Source organism: Thamnophis sirtalis, unplaced genomic scaffold (assembly GCF_051295495.1).
Source record: "Thamnophis sirtalis isolate CommonGarterSnake01/CBP01778 unplaced genomic scaffold, rThaSir2_p1.2 scaffold_3, whole genome shotgun sequence".
NCBI lineage: Eukaryota > Metazoa > Chordata > Lepidosauria > Squamata > Natricidae > Thamnophis > Thamnophis sirtalis.
The window spans coordinates 114,598,112-114,615,423 of record NW_028261383.1 but is presented as its reverse complement, the minus strand read 5'-3'; the positions used below and the strand labels follow the sequence as shown (position 1 = coordinate 114,615,423).

The 17,312-nt window shown below is 37.3% G+C and overlaps 1 protein-coding gene across 2 annotated transcripts in view; it reads right to left on the bottom strand.

The window, feature by feature from the left end:
* Positions 1 to 17,312, bottom strand: part of DNAH9 (dynein axonemal heavy chain 9) — a 245,372-nt gene that overhangs the window by 162,183 nt on the left and 65,877 nt on the right. For both annotated transcript variants that reach the window (XM_087709774.1, XM_087709773.1), the window contains exons 37-38: positions 8,139 to 8,312; positions 5,392 to 5,599 (exon numbers count right to left, since the gene is read on the bottom strand). In XM_087709774.1, coding sequence (XP_087565900.1) covers positions 5,392 to 5,599; positions 8,139 to 8,312 — 382 coding nt within the window. The remainder of the gene's footprint in view (positions 1 to 5,391; positions 5,600 to 8,138; positions 8,313 to 17,312) is intronic.

The following is a 17,312-nucleotide window of genomic DNA, read 5'->3' as shown; positions in this document are numbered from 1 at the left end:
ATATAAAAAAGAAGGTTGAAAGATGATACCAAATGTAGGAAAAATACAGTTGCTATTCTTAGGCCACTATGATCTTTTTCCACTGGCCATTTTTTTCCCAGCTGCCACCACCAATTACTTTATTTCTATCCAGAATTCATGCATTTGAATCTCAAGATTCTCATTCTCTCTCTCTCTCTCTCTCTCTCTCTCTCTCTCTCTCTCTCTCTCTCTCTCCCTCCCTCCCTCCCTCCCTCCCTCCCTCCCTCTCTCTCTCTCTCTCTCTCTCCTTTTTCAGATTAATTTAAACAAAACATAATTGAATGCACTGGTCTGTGACAGAATGAAAGCATTTACAATAGGATTGTTTACAGGTGAAGATAGTAGAATTAAAAAAAGAATAATGAAAAAAGATGATAAATTTAGAAAGAAATTTCTGGTTCAACTATTAATAATAAGAGTTATAGGAGTTGTTAATGGAAACTCTTCCAAGTATAAAAGTAAATGAAATGTATCTGAACTTCCAAAACAGCAAGCAAAAATTTTGTGACTTGTCGAATAAAAACTTGAAATACTGAAAAACAAAAAATGAAAAATAAGAATCTATCCACTACATTTTCTAAGAACAAATTGATTTACAAAGCTAACAAAATTAGGAATCTTCTGAAAAATATATACATAAATTGGATGGTAATGAAGAATTCAAAATTATAAAATATTTTAAAAAATTAAATATTATTCAAGATTATAATGATTCTTGGAATGCCTTATTGCTTCAAATTAATGTAGGGAAGCCATATAGAATGTAAAATCTGATACGACTCTGAGGGTTTATAGTTACAAATGAAATGTTATTAGTTACTTTATTACATTTCAGTTCAGTATTCTCTTTTGCCTTTTAATTATATTTTGAGAGTTCAAAAGTCATAGAAAGAAACATGAATAATACCGTTACACTAACTTAGAAGCAATGGATATAAATGCCCATTTATTTCACTAATCAGGACTGTAAAATGTTTACAAGCATTTTAGCAAAGAGATTTGCAAAACTCACTCCTGAACATATTAATGAAGACAAGCAGGTTTCATTATAGGTCGACATAAAATAGGACAAATACAGAAATTCATTCATTCAATTTGTTGAAGTGAAAAATAAAAAAACTTCCATATTATATATTGCCAAGAGTGATCTTACCCCCCCCAAAAAAGTTTCTGTGATCTGTTTTTATTATTGAAGCATATTAATTTTGAAACTAACTCCAATCCATTCATAATTTATATTAAACTACAAAAGCTGGTTTGCATTAAATTGTTCAGATTCTCTCTTATTTAACACAAGGGACTGGACTTGTCTTATTAGCAGCAACTGAGGATGGAAATGAAAAATTGCTACATAAAGAATTGATAATATTTGTGTTTGTGGATCCTGGACTTTTAAGTGATGCATGGAAGTCAGAGAAGAATGTTTCAATGCCAGTTTGAATTAAACAATGTTGGCAAATAACCCTAATGCTAACTATAAGGGTAAAGGTAAAGATTCCCCTCATACGTATGTGCTAGTTGTTCCCGACTTTAGGGGGCAGTGCTCATCTCCGTTTCAAAGCTGAAGAGCCAGCGCTGTCCGAAGATGTGTCTGTGGTCATGTGGCCAACATGACTAAATGCCAAAGGTGCACGGAACGGTGTTACTTTCCCATCAAAGGTGATCCCTATTTTTCTACTTGCATTTTTTACATGCTTTTGAACTGCTAGGTTGGCAGAAGCTGGGACAAGTAATGGGAGCTCACTCCGTTATACAGCACTAAGGATTCGAACCACTGAACTGCTGACCTTTCTCATCAACAAGTTCAGTGCCTTAGCCACTGAGCCACTGTGTAACTACATGCTAACTAAAGCTAACTTTAAAAATAAGACTTGATGAATATAATTTTTAATTGTTTGGTACAATTTAATTGAGTATATGCAAGATAGTACAAACTCAAATACACCTCCAAGAATATAAAGGCTTCTCTGATCAGGTTTTTCTTCATTTAAGAAGCAACACACAATGTACTGCTCAGGGCTATTGTTTAGGAAAGGCTGTTTTACAATAACCAATTTTCATTTTGGTATCTAGATTGTTGCTAAAGATGACACCAATTTGATGTATCATAATGATTAAATCAATCACAAAGTTGTCTGATTATATTATGTAAGAATTTAAACTGTAAAAGTGGGAGTTAAAACATAGAAGATCAAACCAAAATATTATTAAAAGCACGCCCTTGCATATTTTGATTGCCATCCAAAATCCATTCTCCAAATTGATTTTGTTTTCTTAAATATATTCCATCAGGGCACTATTAATTGTGTTAGGGTGGAACTGTCTTTTCTGGTCCATCATGCAAAATATTTAAATCTAATATCTACAGAGAAAACCATCTGGATCAATGTTGTGAAATGTCTCAAAGTTGTGGATTATCTACAAATAGTGAGGAAATTCAAGAGGCAAAAAAAAAAGGCTTCAAAGTAGGACAATATTACAAAAGAAATTGCCAATCTGAGCAAAAGCCTAAATGAAGCATTTAGTTCAGAAACTGAATAGTGCGCCTGTTATTTATTCCTACAGGCCCCACATTTCTGGATAAACAACAAAGAATACTCTCTGAGTTACAGACCTCTCTTTACAATCCTCAGAATGACAGATTTCAACATGAAAAATACTGGATGAAATTACGGAAATACAATGTATCTGGAGGGCATCAATTCAAGTAAGGTTAATCTATGACATTTATTCAACTGTAACCAGATTGTAGCTGGGATGATTAAGGAATGGCAGAAACTGCAGGAACTGACAATTTGCCTGCAGCATTCTCCTTTGCAAAATAATTCTAGGTGGAACTCTTTCCTCTTTGGCTGCAACTGCTGCTGCAGCTGCATAAATTTTGAATTGCTCATGCTCAAATATTAAAGCAATTTCAATTATAGATAAAAGCCTCATAAATATGTTCATTTTTAACATTATATTGATAAAATGATTGCCACAGAAAAGGTAAAGCTTATAAGGATGTTTCCCCATTTTCCCACGAGAAATCCGTTCTTCAAAACAACATAGTCGGGGTGCATTGCATTACACTTTAAGCATCCTGGCACAAAAATAGATAACAACAGATTTTCAATTTTTTAAAAAAAATCATAGCAAAAGTGGATTGAACTGGCATGGCCTGTGCTTTGATATTAAATAACATGGAGAAGCCCTTCAAACCTATTAAGACACTAGCTGGTTCAGCCAAAAGGTCTACCGGGCTACTACCAGTGGTGGGTTTCAAAAAATTTTAGAACCTCTTCTGTAGGTGTGGCCTGCTTTGTGGGAGTGGCTTGCTGGCCATGTGGCTGGGTGGGAGTGGCTTGGCAGTCATGTGACTGAGTGGGCATGGCCAACTTGTAAAATGTGGTGAAACTCACTTAACAACGCTCTTGCTTAGCAACCAAAATGTTGGCTCAGGAACTCTGGCATTGGAAGCACGCAAGTCTTAAAGCTGTCAAGTTACAAGACCCTTGAACCCCTAACCCTTTAGAAAAAAAAACCCAGGGGTGTTCAAACTTGACAGCTTTAAGATTTGTGGATGTCAACTCCCAGAATTTCTCCTCTCGCTCTTCATCTTGATGATGTGCGGATGGGCAGGGGGAGGGAGCTGGAACTGGTTCTAAACGGCACTGTAGATTTGTGGAACCTCTTCTATAGAAGAGGTTAGAACTGGCAGGAACCCACCCCTGGCTACTACTGAAGACAATTCTCTGAATATTGATAAAACGGATGAAGCACTGATAGAACCATACTTTCGTGGAAGAAGTTTAACTTTAGAACATCAGTACAAAGAAAATGCATCTCTTAGTGACCTTATGATCTTGAAAGGTATATTTCAGATAGTTAAAATTATTATCTGCTCCACTATCAAAATAGAATTGGAAAAAAAAATATTTATCTTTGCCCTTTCTTGCTTAGGCCATGATGATCTAAATGACCCAGCTAATTCTTTGCCACATTAAAAATTATTTTAAAAGATTTAATTTAAATTATGTTGCAATTTAAATTTTCTTTAGATTATGAGAGCAGCACAAGAATCCCAAAACCCAAATGTCATGTGTGCTGCAAGAAAGTAATTAGCTTAAGTGTACAACACCAAAGCCTTTTCATACACAGGTAGTCCTTGACTTACAACAGTTCATTTAGTGTCCATTCGAAGTTACAACACTGAAAAAAGTGACTTGGGATCATTTTTCGCACTTTCAACTGTTGCAGCATCTGCATGGTCAGGTGATTAAAACTGAGGTGTTTGGCAACTGACTCATATTTATGATGGTTGCAATGTCATGTGGGGTCATGTGATCAAATTTTTTGACCTTCCAACAAGCAAAGTCAATGCTGAAGCCAGTTTCACGTGTAACAATTGCAATGATTCACTTTAAAAAAAGTGGCAAGAAGGGTTGCAAAATGAGGCAAAGTTCATTTAACAACCGTCTCACCTAGCAACGGAAATGCTGGGCTCCATTGTGGTCGTAAGCCAAGGTTTACCTATATTGATACAAAAGTGTCTAGTGCTGTGATGGCGAACCTATGGCACACGTGCCAGAGGTGGCCCACAGAGCCCTCTCTGTGGGCACTCGCACCGCCACCAGCCACCTGGTGTTCAGTTCATGCATGCTGCCAGCCAGCTGGTCTTTACACACACCGGAGCACCGGAAACCTGAAGACCAGCATGCGCACGCCAGCCACCTGGTATTCAGGTTTCCAGCGCTCCGGCATGCACCGGCTAGCTGGTCTTTGGGTCAATGGTGCTCCAGCATGTGCGTACGCATGTGCATTTCGATTTGAGCGCTCGGTGCCGAAACTGGTCTAGTGACACAAAAAGGTGATAAAGAGCATCATAGTATGCCATCAAACATAGGTTAATCAAATAAAACATTCTTACTGTGAAACAGAGTTGCAAAACAAAGCCATTTGTTAGCTGACAGAATTAATTATTAACCAGAAGACCTATATTTGGTTTAGTTACCAGGTTGACATATATTTTTTTCCAAGATCAGTACCTAGAAAGTATTGTTGCAAGCCACAGAAATTTACTTGTAGTGCTACAAACACCCATAATCTTTTGCTGTAATGTATTACCTGAATTAGGGTCCTATGTTTGGCATTGCAACTAAATAATGGACTCCATTTTCCTGTGAGTTTTAGTAATCAAGTTCTACTTTCTGGGTTCTGTAGTACTTTTAAAGGAGGATCTATATCAGTGATGAATTTTATGTCACCCTGGATTTTAAATTTTTTCTTTGACCTGCAGTATTCAACAACTCCTAGCACATTTCTATCCTAGCTAAATAATTGCCTTGGCAAATTTGTCCCCCTTCTCCCCCACTTCACCCAGCAGTTTACCTTGCAACATGGCAGAGGTGGTATAGTAATTAAAAGGAACATTCTTCACCAGGTACTGCTCGGAATCCAGGAAAGACAGCTTATCTCCGACAATCACAGACTTTCCCGTGCCTGCATTTCCCACCAGCATGACAGGCCTGTGTCTCTCCAAGAGATGATCCATGAAATAGCGCACCCGGATGGTTTCATTGGTATGAACCAGACTGGCCTGAAAGGGATATGAGAGGCATTTACTAGGAGACTCAGAACATCCCAGCCACAGAAGTCGGGCAGGTCTGCTCAGTAAGTGGCATTGCATGACAATGTTTCATGAGCAATTATTCTTATACCTTTATACTTTAAATACCCCTTATACTTAAATAGCTTCAATCATATTCAAAGTGTGGAATACAGGTAGTCCTCAACTTGCAACCACAGCTGATACTGGAATTTCTATCGCTAAGAAATGCAGCCATTAAACAAATAATCATGTGACCAGGTCCAATTTTACAACAATTTTTTCAGCAGTCATTAAGCCAATTGTGTGGCTGCTAGGTGAATCACATGGTTGTTAAATAAATCTGGCTTCCTCAGTTGACTTTGCTTTACAGAAGCTGTTTGGGAAGGTCACAAATCATGATCATATGATAACAAGACACTGCAACCATCATAAATGCAAGCTGGTCACATGATTGAATTTCAATCATGTGACCTAGCAGGTGGTGCAAAGGTCATAACTTCAAGGACAAATCTTGAGTCACTTTTTTCAAGGCTATCATAACTTTGAGCTATTGTTAAACAAACAGTCATAAGTCAAGGACTACTTCGATATGTGTGGTGACTTCTTTGACATCTTTTTTATCATTTTGCAAAGATAGACCTAAGAATCAGGCTCTGAGTTCCAGTGATATGACGCCACTAGATAGCAAGTTCAGAATTAAGAGAAAGAACATAGGTTGTTTATATCAATTTAGCAGTAGGCTTGTTCTATTTAGAATTCTTTTTGTTTGATTGGCTCATGAATAAACTGCTTTACATTTTTAATATTTTAATTTACCAATAATCTCATCCAAATTAAATTGTGCAAGATGTTCGTCTAACTCCAGAAAAAATATACAGTATCCCCTAAACCAGTGCTTCCCAAACTATTTCTTTCATTACCCAAAACTGCTTGTCAGAAAGTCTTTATTTAAATGTCCCTGTTGTGACTGAGTAATGGGTTTGTGTATCATTACCTAAAGAAATACCACTTTTATCCAATTCTGGATAATTTACCCAGGGGTTGTAAGCACTTTGCTGTGGATCTTTTCTCACAATAACAACAGTGGAATTTTCAGCAAAATATTATGTAATGGCAGCATCTAACAGAATTTGTTTCCTGTTTTCTATTTCCAAAATTCACAGTGACCTTCCTGAAAATGATTGGAGATGGGATCCCTGCAGTTCCATTCTTATATCATCAAGACAACAAATGGAAATCCAAATAACTAACTATAGAGTAGAATCAGACTAATAATGCCTGTAAAGACTTTTGAGCTAAAACTGGCCAAATTACAAAACCTCTCCCTCGTTGTCAAGAAGGCCAAAATTGCAAAAAAGAAAAAGAAAGAAAGCCTCAGAATGGCCTGATTTGCTTTTTTTTTTTTTTTGCCTCCCTAAATCATGCCAGCATCATTCTTCTCCTGTCACCAGCTTGAGACTCAGCATTAACTTGTAGCAACTGCAGAGCCTCAAGCAGAAAAAACAACAGTTCAAGATATCTCTGCTACGGAGATAAACAGATGCTGCTGCATGGAGCATGGATGATGTATACACCCTCCTTGCCCAGTGTTTTCTGTAGCTTAAGAAACTAGTATGTAAAAAAGGCAGCAGGCTTTTGTGCTATAATTATAAATTTAAATAAATATGTTCTAAATATTAATAAATTATAAATTTGATTAATAATAATAATAATAATAATAATAATAATAATAATAATAATAATAATAATAATGTTGCATGGAAGGAGGTTAAAACCATCCTGATGATCCCTAGTGAACAATTCAACCTTGAAAAGACCAAATCTAATGGAAACACATGCAAATGAAGTCAGATTTGGCAAGAAAACAGCAATTGCTTCATTATTATCATTATATTTATTTGTGCATTACACGGTACCAAAACGTGGATGCCAAAAATGAATATGAGCAGAAGAGGAAAAGGAAGAGAGGAGGATTGATTTAAAAACTGGAGTATAGTAGGTTTTCTTTTAAATATAATTCCTAGAAAAAAGGCCATACATACAGTATTCCTTGCACTAATGACGATAATGATGGAGCAATTGCTGTTTTCATGCCAAATTTGGCCCCTATTGCATGTGTTCCCACTGAATTAAATAGAACCTGTGATAACAATCACATTTTAATACAATTAGACAAAAAAAGTACATACATAAAAATTAATAAAATCACATCACACTAAGTTCAAGAACAACAGGTTGTTCTTTCAGGAAGACATTCACACTCTCTCTTATGACACAATTCAGATCTCTAAGTTCTCACCAAATGATTTCCGAATCAGTTTGTAATAAATAAACTGATAAATCCTAACAGCTTATCAGTATGTTTGAAAAATAGACAACTATGCTTCTCAGTGTAAAGACTGGCTTCAAAAATAATGTGTAAATAAAATAATTAATTTGGAGACTGATGTCTCACACATTCTCTTCCAACTATGTTTGTGCCTTTAACATTCTCTGTCTCATATAACCGCATAAATGAATTACTCACCTGTAATGGTATTTCTCGGTCAAATTCAAATTTGGGGATCAGCTTGGACCAAGGTTCAATTTTTTTTGTTTCCGAATCAATATAAAAGTCAAAAACTGTTCCTTGGGAAGGAAACTTGATGGTCTTGAATTCAGTCACCCACCATTTACTGAATTCAACTCTATAGTCTACAAGCTTCCAAAAAAATAGAGAAAATGAGTTTTAATGAATATACATTTTTTTGCTACATTATTCTAATAAATACTGAAAGGCAATCCAGTGAATTATTATCTGAGAGTCAAATCCTACTTACAATTTGCTTGAGAAGTATTGGATATTTACTTATTATTCTAAGTTTGGGGACAGATCTTTGTAGGATCCCTTTGAGCTCTGATTTTTCTGACCTCTATGTGGATACCCTAAAACAGGTGGCTTTTAAAATCAGCCAAAAAATAATACATAATGGAAGACATTCTGGGGACATAGGTGGGAAATAGGAAGACCCAAGATGGCAATGGAAATGGGTGAAGATAACTTTCTTTCCTGATTGGATGATGAATAAGATAAAGATATAGCAGGAAAAGAGAGCAAAGTGAGAGTGGCTTGGGCTGCAAAAGCAACTGATAGTTGACTTTGTTTCCTGCAGATAGTTTGAAATCCTCTCCATCAGCAGCAGGGACTAGTTCCATGGACCGGTTCCATGGAGAAATGTTCTTCCAAGGACCGGAGGGAGTAGTTTCGCATGCTGCCTACATCCTGCAGTTGGGGCTTTGCTTGTTTGTTACTGGTATGCCATGGACTGATGTAGGTAAATGGACCAGAGGTTGGGGGCCCTTGCTCTAGATATCAGGCAGAGGACAAGATTCTATTGGAACGTTAATGCTACCAGTTCCTTATTGTATAAAACAATAAACATGATGATTCCCTTAAGTCTTGCTTTAAATACTGATGATGACTACCTGGACACAGCCGTGCAGTTTTCTGGACAACAAAGTATAAGTGGTTTGCCACTAACTTCTTAGGATTTTTTTTTCTTTGACTTCTCAGTCTAGACTACAGTCCTGATGAATCTCCTAAACAAGTACTTATCCTTAGCTTATTTTTTTTTTAAGATTAGCCAAGACTGCATTGGTCTCTTCGTTGCTATGACCTGCAACATATACTCAATCCAATAATATACATATTGTGCTATAAATTCCACATCCTTCTTCCCAGAAAAAGTTATTTCTGCCTAAGTTTAACTAATAACACTTGTCATAATGCTGAAACAGGACAGATACAGGTAAACTTCCGTATTTCTCCCCCGCATTTTATCTTGGCAATTTTATAATTCCTAAATAAGCAGCTTACATGATAGAAGACATCTCATTCAAAACTGCAGATTTAACTGCACATGTATAGAGTTACCCTGTGGTAAGATGGGTGGATGAGTGGGTGGATGGATAGACAGACAGACAGACAGACAGACAAGTAGGTAGGTAAGGCAGGCAGGCAGGCAGGGCAATTTACTCAGTGGATTCACTCAGATTCGCTGAATGAAGAATGTCCAGCACTAACATCAAGCAATGCACTGTACTAGAGATATTTCCACAAACGCACAGGTCACAATTGTGCGTAGTTCAAAAGTTGAGCTACTAGCTACCCAGAATATTGTGGTTGCTCCTTTAGTATCCATGATACTATGGAAGAGACATTACTTGCCCTGTTGCTCTTTGGCTAGTCTATATTCAAAAAAAGCTCTGCTACTTTAATTTGAAGGCTTCTTAAGTCACTATGTAACTGTTTTCTTGTTCATTGATTATCCATATAGAGTTCAAAAGATTGGTTCACAGATACACACTATTTCTTAATCCTTGATTAATGCAGATGAACAAATGAACTCATGCTATAGGAAAGCAACGTCCCAATGTGTGGACCTTAATATCTATAATTCTTCAGCTAGCATGGCTATCTGGAAAATAACAAAGTTAAAGAAGTTGCTATAGGAAAGAGTTGTGTTGCAGATGGTGTGAGTTTGTATGGAGTCCTTTTTGCTATTATAACCCATTTACATATATTATATACACTTTGTCTATATGTTCAGTTTAGTTTTTTATTACTGAGAAAAGTTAGTAACCTATTCACAAGAAATAATGTAAGGAATCCATCTAAAGTGAAAGTCTTATTGAAATGTGCCTGGTGAATATAACTGTAAACCAAAAGTTCCTGCCAAGTCAACTTGAAACTCTCACTGGATTCTTCCGGGATTATTTTGCTTAGATATGTTGACTTCAGACACTTTTCCAATGCAGCCAGTCAGATGAAGCCACAAGTTCATTTCATTGAGGCTATGAAACTTCCCCCCAGGGAATGGTGATAGAAAAAAAAATACAAGTAATTGTACCAACTTCAGACTTTTTCTATGGATATACTGAGTGGAGAAGGAGGAGAAAGTCCTCTTACTAAAACCCATCCATCAAGAGTTCTGCGATGTAGTGGCTTTTCTAAGTTAAAATAGCATAATTCCGGCTTTTTTATGGCTGCAGTATATCTGAAAAGGAACTGTGCTTTGAAAAATCAAGTATCTCTCTCTCTCCGTCTCTCTCTCTCTCTCTCTCTCTCTCTCTGTATATATACCGTATATATATATATGTGTGTGTGTGTGTGTGTGTGTGTGTATACATATATACACACATAGACACATACATATATATATATAGACACATACACACACACAAAACATGCACGCACATACACACACACACACACACACACACACACACACACACACACACACACACACATATATATATATATATATATATATATATATATATATATATATATTGCTTGACTCCTTTCTCTACCCACCTCATTTTCTGTTACCATTATTAAGCTCCATTATAGATTTATTAAAAACAAAAAAGGAGGAAATGACCCACATAACAATACATCCTTTCTCATAACATGGATCACCTTAAAAAAGGGGGGGAGGGAGAAACCAGATCAGTAGAGTAACAACAACAACAACAAAGTAATTCTGGTATGAAAAAAACAAAAAACAAAATAAAAAGACTGAGAAAACAGATTATCTTTAGCCCTAAAATAACATTAAATAGCAGGAAATCAAGCAACCCACACTACTAGAGCAGTGATAAATTTTGGTTCCTCGTGTAATTGGGGGGGGGGGGAGCTTGCTGACTTTAATGCTCTTCTTTCCACCCTTTTCAGAGAAGGACCTTGCTGCCCACCTACCAGCCTGCAACAGTGGGAAAGCATTCATATTGTTTATTCTGACATTTCAGCTGCAAAAGGTCAGAGCTAAGGGCAATTTCTATAGCAAGCAATAAACAGATTTTATATTGGATCATTTTTCACCGGATCTTTGCTTGTTCTTATTCAGACTACTTTGGACTCTTCGCGCTGACATTTACAGAGAAGCTGAGAAAGGGACATGGAGTTCACTGTCCAGAATAACATTGTAGAGGTACATTTTTGTCGGATCTAAATAACAAATGCAACTTGCAAAATGCTTTTTTGTAGTATTGCAGCAAAGATTAAGACTCTCAAGGACTTTAGTGCATACAGCAAACTTCATTGAGAGAGATTGAGAGAGGCTTCATGCTGAGTCCTAAAGCAGGGTCATGCTTCACTTTTGAAAAGGTCAAGGGTCATAATCCAAACTAGGACCTCTTTCAAGACAAAGGGGCAAGGGAACCAAGCACAACATTAAAAATAAATTAAATTAATTCTAATTCAAAACCAACATTAAGATTGCAATGAATACAGTTCAAACAATTAATCCCCTATTTTGTAATTTTCCTTTTTTATCCCCGTAAATGCTACTGTTTGTAACAACATCTGGAAGGACAGCAGTGGATCCGCCCAACAGTACTAAGGACTGCATGCATTCTTGGAGTTTCAAGTTGAGTATGCTTCTCATTCATAACAACAACAACCCAGGGGTGGGTTCCGGCAGGCACTACTGCCAATTCGCTCTTCTGCACGCTGCGCACGCATGGGCACTACAATTAAAAGTGTTCTGCACATACACAAAACTGAAAAACAAGATGGCAGTGCCATAGGCACCACCCAGAGAACCAGTTTGGGGACATGGCAGGCCTGGGTCGCTACCGGTTCCAGCGACCCAGGCCGCCAAACTACTATCGGTTTGGCCTAACTGGTCCGAATTGGTAGGAATCCACCACTGCCTTCAATTCCCAGAACTCCCTTCCCAGAAGTCCACGCACCTTAAAATTGCCAAGATTACCAAACGCTATCCTAGATGTTTTAAATCAGAATACCCCTTGAATCTAACCATGACACCCTAACTTAGGATCCATATGAACTAGTGGCTATGGATTTTGCAGATATTCAGTTGCTTAGTTTTGGCATACTTGCTCTGTCAACTTTATTTTCTCTGTTATTTTGCTAAAAATTGCTCTGACATCCATATGATTCTGCTCAGCTCCCTATTGTAACTAGTATCAAACTGTTAATTTCATAATGTTATGTTCATGGGTTTTATTCAAAGAATCGCTATTCTTAAAAAAAAACATAGATTCTGTACCCTACACAGAGGAACTCAGCAGACATAATGTTCTCTAGTTCACTCCCTGAGTGAAATGTCAAAGTAAGCAGTGCAGTAAATGTGAAACACTGAGAGATAAGCCCTGGCTTACTTAATTTACTGAATAAATAATTAGAGTGGAATGGGGGGTGGGGGATAATCAGCATGAAAAAGTTTTTCTACTCTCAGACTGCAAATATGTTGGTATATAGAAAGATCTAAGAACCCTTCAATATGTTTTTCCATTGGTTATCTGGAACAATTCTTAGGATAATATCTAGTAACCTATTACTTTTTATGTCATATTTTTTATTTTCAGTATTTTTTGTATTCTTTCCATTTCTTCCCTGAGGATACTACTATGATCTTGAGCCTTTTATAATCAATAAATCAAAAACATACTTTTGCTAACATCCTTGCCTTTCTCATTATCCAGCAAGAGTACATCTGATTTCCTAAAACCACCTTGTACATTAATGGTTGATATGTTCTGGAGAAGGGCAGATTGGCTCCATCTCAATGAAATGGGATCTGGTAATGACCTGTGAGACAAGGGGAAAAGCCTCAGCCAAGCCAATGGGCAAAAAAGAGGCAGAATTAGCCCACAGATGTGGCCGTGACAAACATCTCAGAAGGGACCCGTTCTAGGGTTTTTTGGACTGTGAAGACCACAGGACAGAAATGTACTTTAGGATTTGCAAGATAACGTTACTGTAACTACAATATAATAATGATAGTACTTCTGGGTGTGCTTTTTGCCTGCACTAGCTTACAAGGCTGATAACTAGGATCTTTTGATTGTATTTATTACCTATTTATTGTGCTATTCTCCTCATCAGTCCCAAAGGAATCAGTTATTCTTTATTCTGTTCTACCCAATTCTTCCCAAACCATGTATAATGAAGCTGACATATGAAAAGTATTATTCAAATAATTTGATTTTCAGGGCCAAAAGGATGAGAAGAATTCAGAAAAGTTTTGCTTGTATTTTCCTGGATCAAAAAAATAAGATAAGTAATCTCATAAATACTATTTAAAATATATAAGATCAGCATGCAGAGCAACGAGTGAAATAAACCAGATATTCAGGTAATAACTTCATGATTAAACCGCATAAGTCTTAGCAGAAAGGGTTTGTGTACACATCTCTCTCTCCCCCCCCCCCTCTCTCTCTCTCATATTTGAGACATACATTCATATTTGCTAACAGCTTGTTAGGTAAAAAAAATATGCATCACTTAGTGCAAAAAGGATTGTGATTATTCTATAATTGCTTATGGTAATCATAGTTATCAATATTCCACACTGGTTTTGCAGTACACACAAGCTTCATATTTCCTTTTGTTTCTTTTTCTGATTAAGGAATAAGCTCTACAAAGTTTTTAAAAAGTTCATCTAGTCTTCAACCAAAAAAATACAATAAAAGTTATGTCTTCATTTATTTCACATATAATATCAAAGCTTCTGAATAGGCGCAAAGCCTCTGATCCTTTTACATATCTTACAGGTTTTTGAATGAGCAGTCAATGAAATTAATCAATGAAATTGATTGGTCAGTGCTAAGAAACGTACTTAATGTAAGTTTCTACCTTATTATGAAGTAACCAAGTAACCAATGCATGGCACAATATAGGAGAACAAACCCATCAGGACTAGATTCAGCAGTCCATCTGCATTTAAAAGACAAAGGCCATTCTTCTAAAGACAGCAAAGTCCACATTTTGGACAGAGAGGACCACTAGTTTGAAAGAGGGGTCAAAGAAGCCATCTAAATCAAAACTGAACAGAGGGGGAGGGATACAACATCATCTATCTCCAGTCTACAACATAGTCCTTTCAACAGTTCCAAGAAGGCTCCACACCCATTTGCACTACTCAGGTGACCCTGAGGACATAGATAAAACTCCAGGTGGCCTTAAAGACTTGCTAAAAGAGACTTCCGGGGGAGGAGCTGTCGTCGTCGGGGGCTCAACGGAGTTCCCCCCAGAGTCCTGGTCTGTATATCTAAAAGATCTATAGATATCTCCCCTTTTAGGCAGAAAGGGGCAGGGAGGAGCTCAGTCATTAGAATCTCTTTGAAATTCACAGCCTTTTGTTTTTCGCTGTGAACGGAGAAGAGGTTCAACACAAAGCTGAGCTTTTTTTTTTTTACTCCAGCCAGATCTTCTCAGCTGTCTTTTTTCAGCCCAAGGCAGATCATCCTCCCCCCTCAGAACAAATTTAAGCTATTTAAAATCGGTCCGGGCAGTGAACATTCCTGAAATCCCTTTTTTGTTTATCACTATTTAAATACCAGCTTCAATCTAACCAAAAACTCCTTTGTTTAACTGTTTTTCAAAATGGCGATTTTATAACCTTCGCAGTTGACATATTTAATCAGCCCTGTTTTTCTGAAGACTTTCTTTACTAATTGCCAAAGTTTACTCAAAGACTTGCTAAAAGAATGCAAATGACCAGCTGTCTGCAAGGAGTATAAATCCTTCCATTCCCCACCATCCAGTCAGAGCTGAAGAAGCTTTTTGGATGAGAAGCAAAACTTCTTACAAAAAAAACCCAAAGAGTCCAGTTGCCTCTTGAAAAAGCACCCTTGGGATAACCAATGCTTCATATTTGTGTGGTCATTTATCTTCTATCTATGTGGTCACTAGAAGTCAAAACATCTGGATGGCATATAATCAAACAATCAATTAAAAGGGGGCAGAGTGTTAAGGGCTAATTTATTGTTTCCTTTCTCTGGACTCTCAGAAGGTAGTCTGTTTAAGATACAAAATAGATGCTATATGTCATATTTACACATGAGAGGATAAGGACTAGGATATCCACTGTGACTTTTCCAAAAGCAAATTACTATTTACTCTGAAAAGGCTCCTGACAAACTAAGTTCAGACATAATGTCATGATTTCACATTAATTAAATAACTTGCTGTTAGAGTTTGAAGCATTCCATGTGAGTATTTGAATGTTCCTGAGAATGAGAATCTAGCTTGAACAATGATTACCAATCTATTTTGTTTGTTTGTGTGATTACAATAGAAAGAAGATTTATATGGGGGAAATGCATTATAAGAATAGGCTAAGCCTAGCACCTTCATTCTACCAGAAAAGAGCCATTTATCTTCTATTCTGGTTGAAAAGGAAGAAACTGTAATCCAGTTTCATTGGGAGAACTTCTACAGGGACTGCCCTCTGTTCATGTTCCCTTATCCTTAGTACTTTGTGTTGTGGTTGGATGGTGAGGAGGTTGGGGAGGAACATAGGCCAGTTCTGAAGGCTGGGGAAGGCTTGGACAAGGGTCTGCGTCAGAGTCAGAGACGGGGCTGAGGCTGTCTGACAGTGATCAGGTGCCTACGGAGCTAGACAACAGTGAGGCAGAGGAATAGCTAGAGCCTGTTCCCTGTGTGCGCATGTGCAGAGCTGCCAGAAGAAAGGAACAACTCAGAAATCAGGGTAGACTTGGTAGTAAAGTCACAAGTGGAGGGTGATTGGCCCCTCCCATAGGAAATAAAAGAGGAGCAAAAGGGGAATGGGCTTTTGCAGGAAACAATTCGTTCGTTTGGTTTTAGATTCATTTCAGGAGGGTGAAGATCTGTCCGTGAATCTCAGAGACTCTGTGCCCAGCCTTTCCTTGCACAGCATCTCACTTGGAAAACATTTATATGGCAGCTTTCCAAGATAGATAAGGTCTGTAGTCATAAATAGCCCTTTGAAAGACTGTTTGCCAGGCCTTGCTGAATGTGAATGAGAGGAATTTACATTTGTTTAATAAAAGGGGTTTTGTCCGAACCAGGAGTCTGCCTCATGCTTTTGGGGGAAGCCTAGGTTAGAACACTTTGCATCTGACACATCCACCAACGACCAGTTTTTTTTTTTTCTGGGGGGAGAACCATCACCATTTTGGTGTTCTTCCTGTCCCTTAGGTAAAAATAGAAGGCAGAAGGAAAAAGAAAGTGTATTTTTAAAATGTGGGGAGAGGACTGAGGCAATATAGTGGGCATTGTCCTTCAGAAATTATTTTTTTAACTGTACTTCACACCACATCTAGCCAGACATATGAATGAACCTCAAGTTTCTCTTTCTCTCTTTTTTTACAGAAGTGCAGAAGTAAGCCATAAGCTGTTACACTCATTTTTAAGCAAATCACATTTCTTCCTTGTATCAGACCTCAGCGAAATCAGAATGAAAATACAATTTCCAATCCTGGTTTCTTCTGAGTGGTAGATTAAACAAAAGCATTTCTTTAAGTCTACACAGAAAAGGAAATTGAGGTTTCTTTAGATATAAAGTATAAGATTGCAGCATCTTGTCACTATCTAAAAAGATCGTAAGGAGAATGTCAGTCCAAAGGCTGCAGGCTCACTTCCATAGCAAAAAAACCATGCTACCTCTTATTTCTTGCATGGCTTGGAAATTCACAGAGCGCAGAAATGCCTTTAACAAATGGATTAATACACCTATTGGGGAACCAAGAAAAAACTATATGAAGAAAAAGACAAAGACAGTTCTGGAACATTATAATAAACTTGTTGGCCTTTAAGGAACACTAGACCAGTTGAAGATTTTCCATCAAAAATCTGACAAGATAAGGTAACTTTTATTTTCATTTTTTTACTGTGGGCTCACTGGCACAGATTAAAAATGAAATTCTA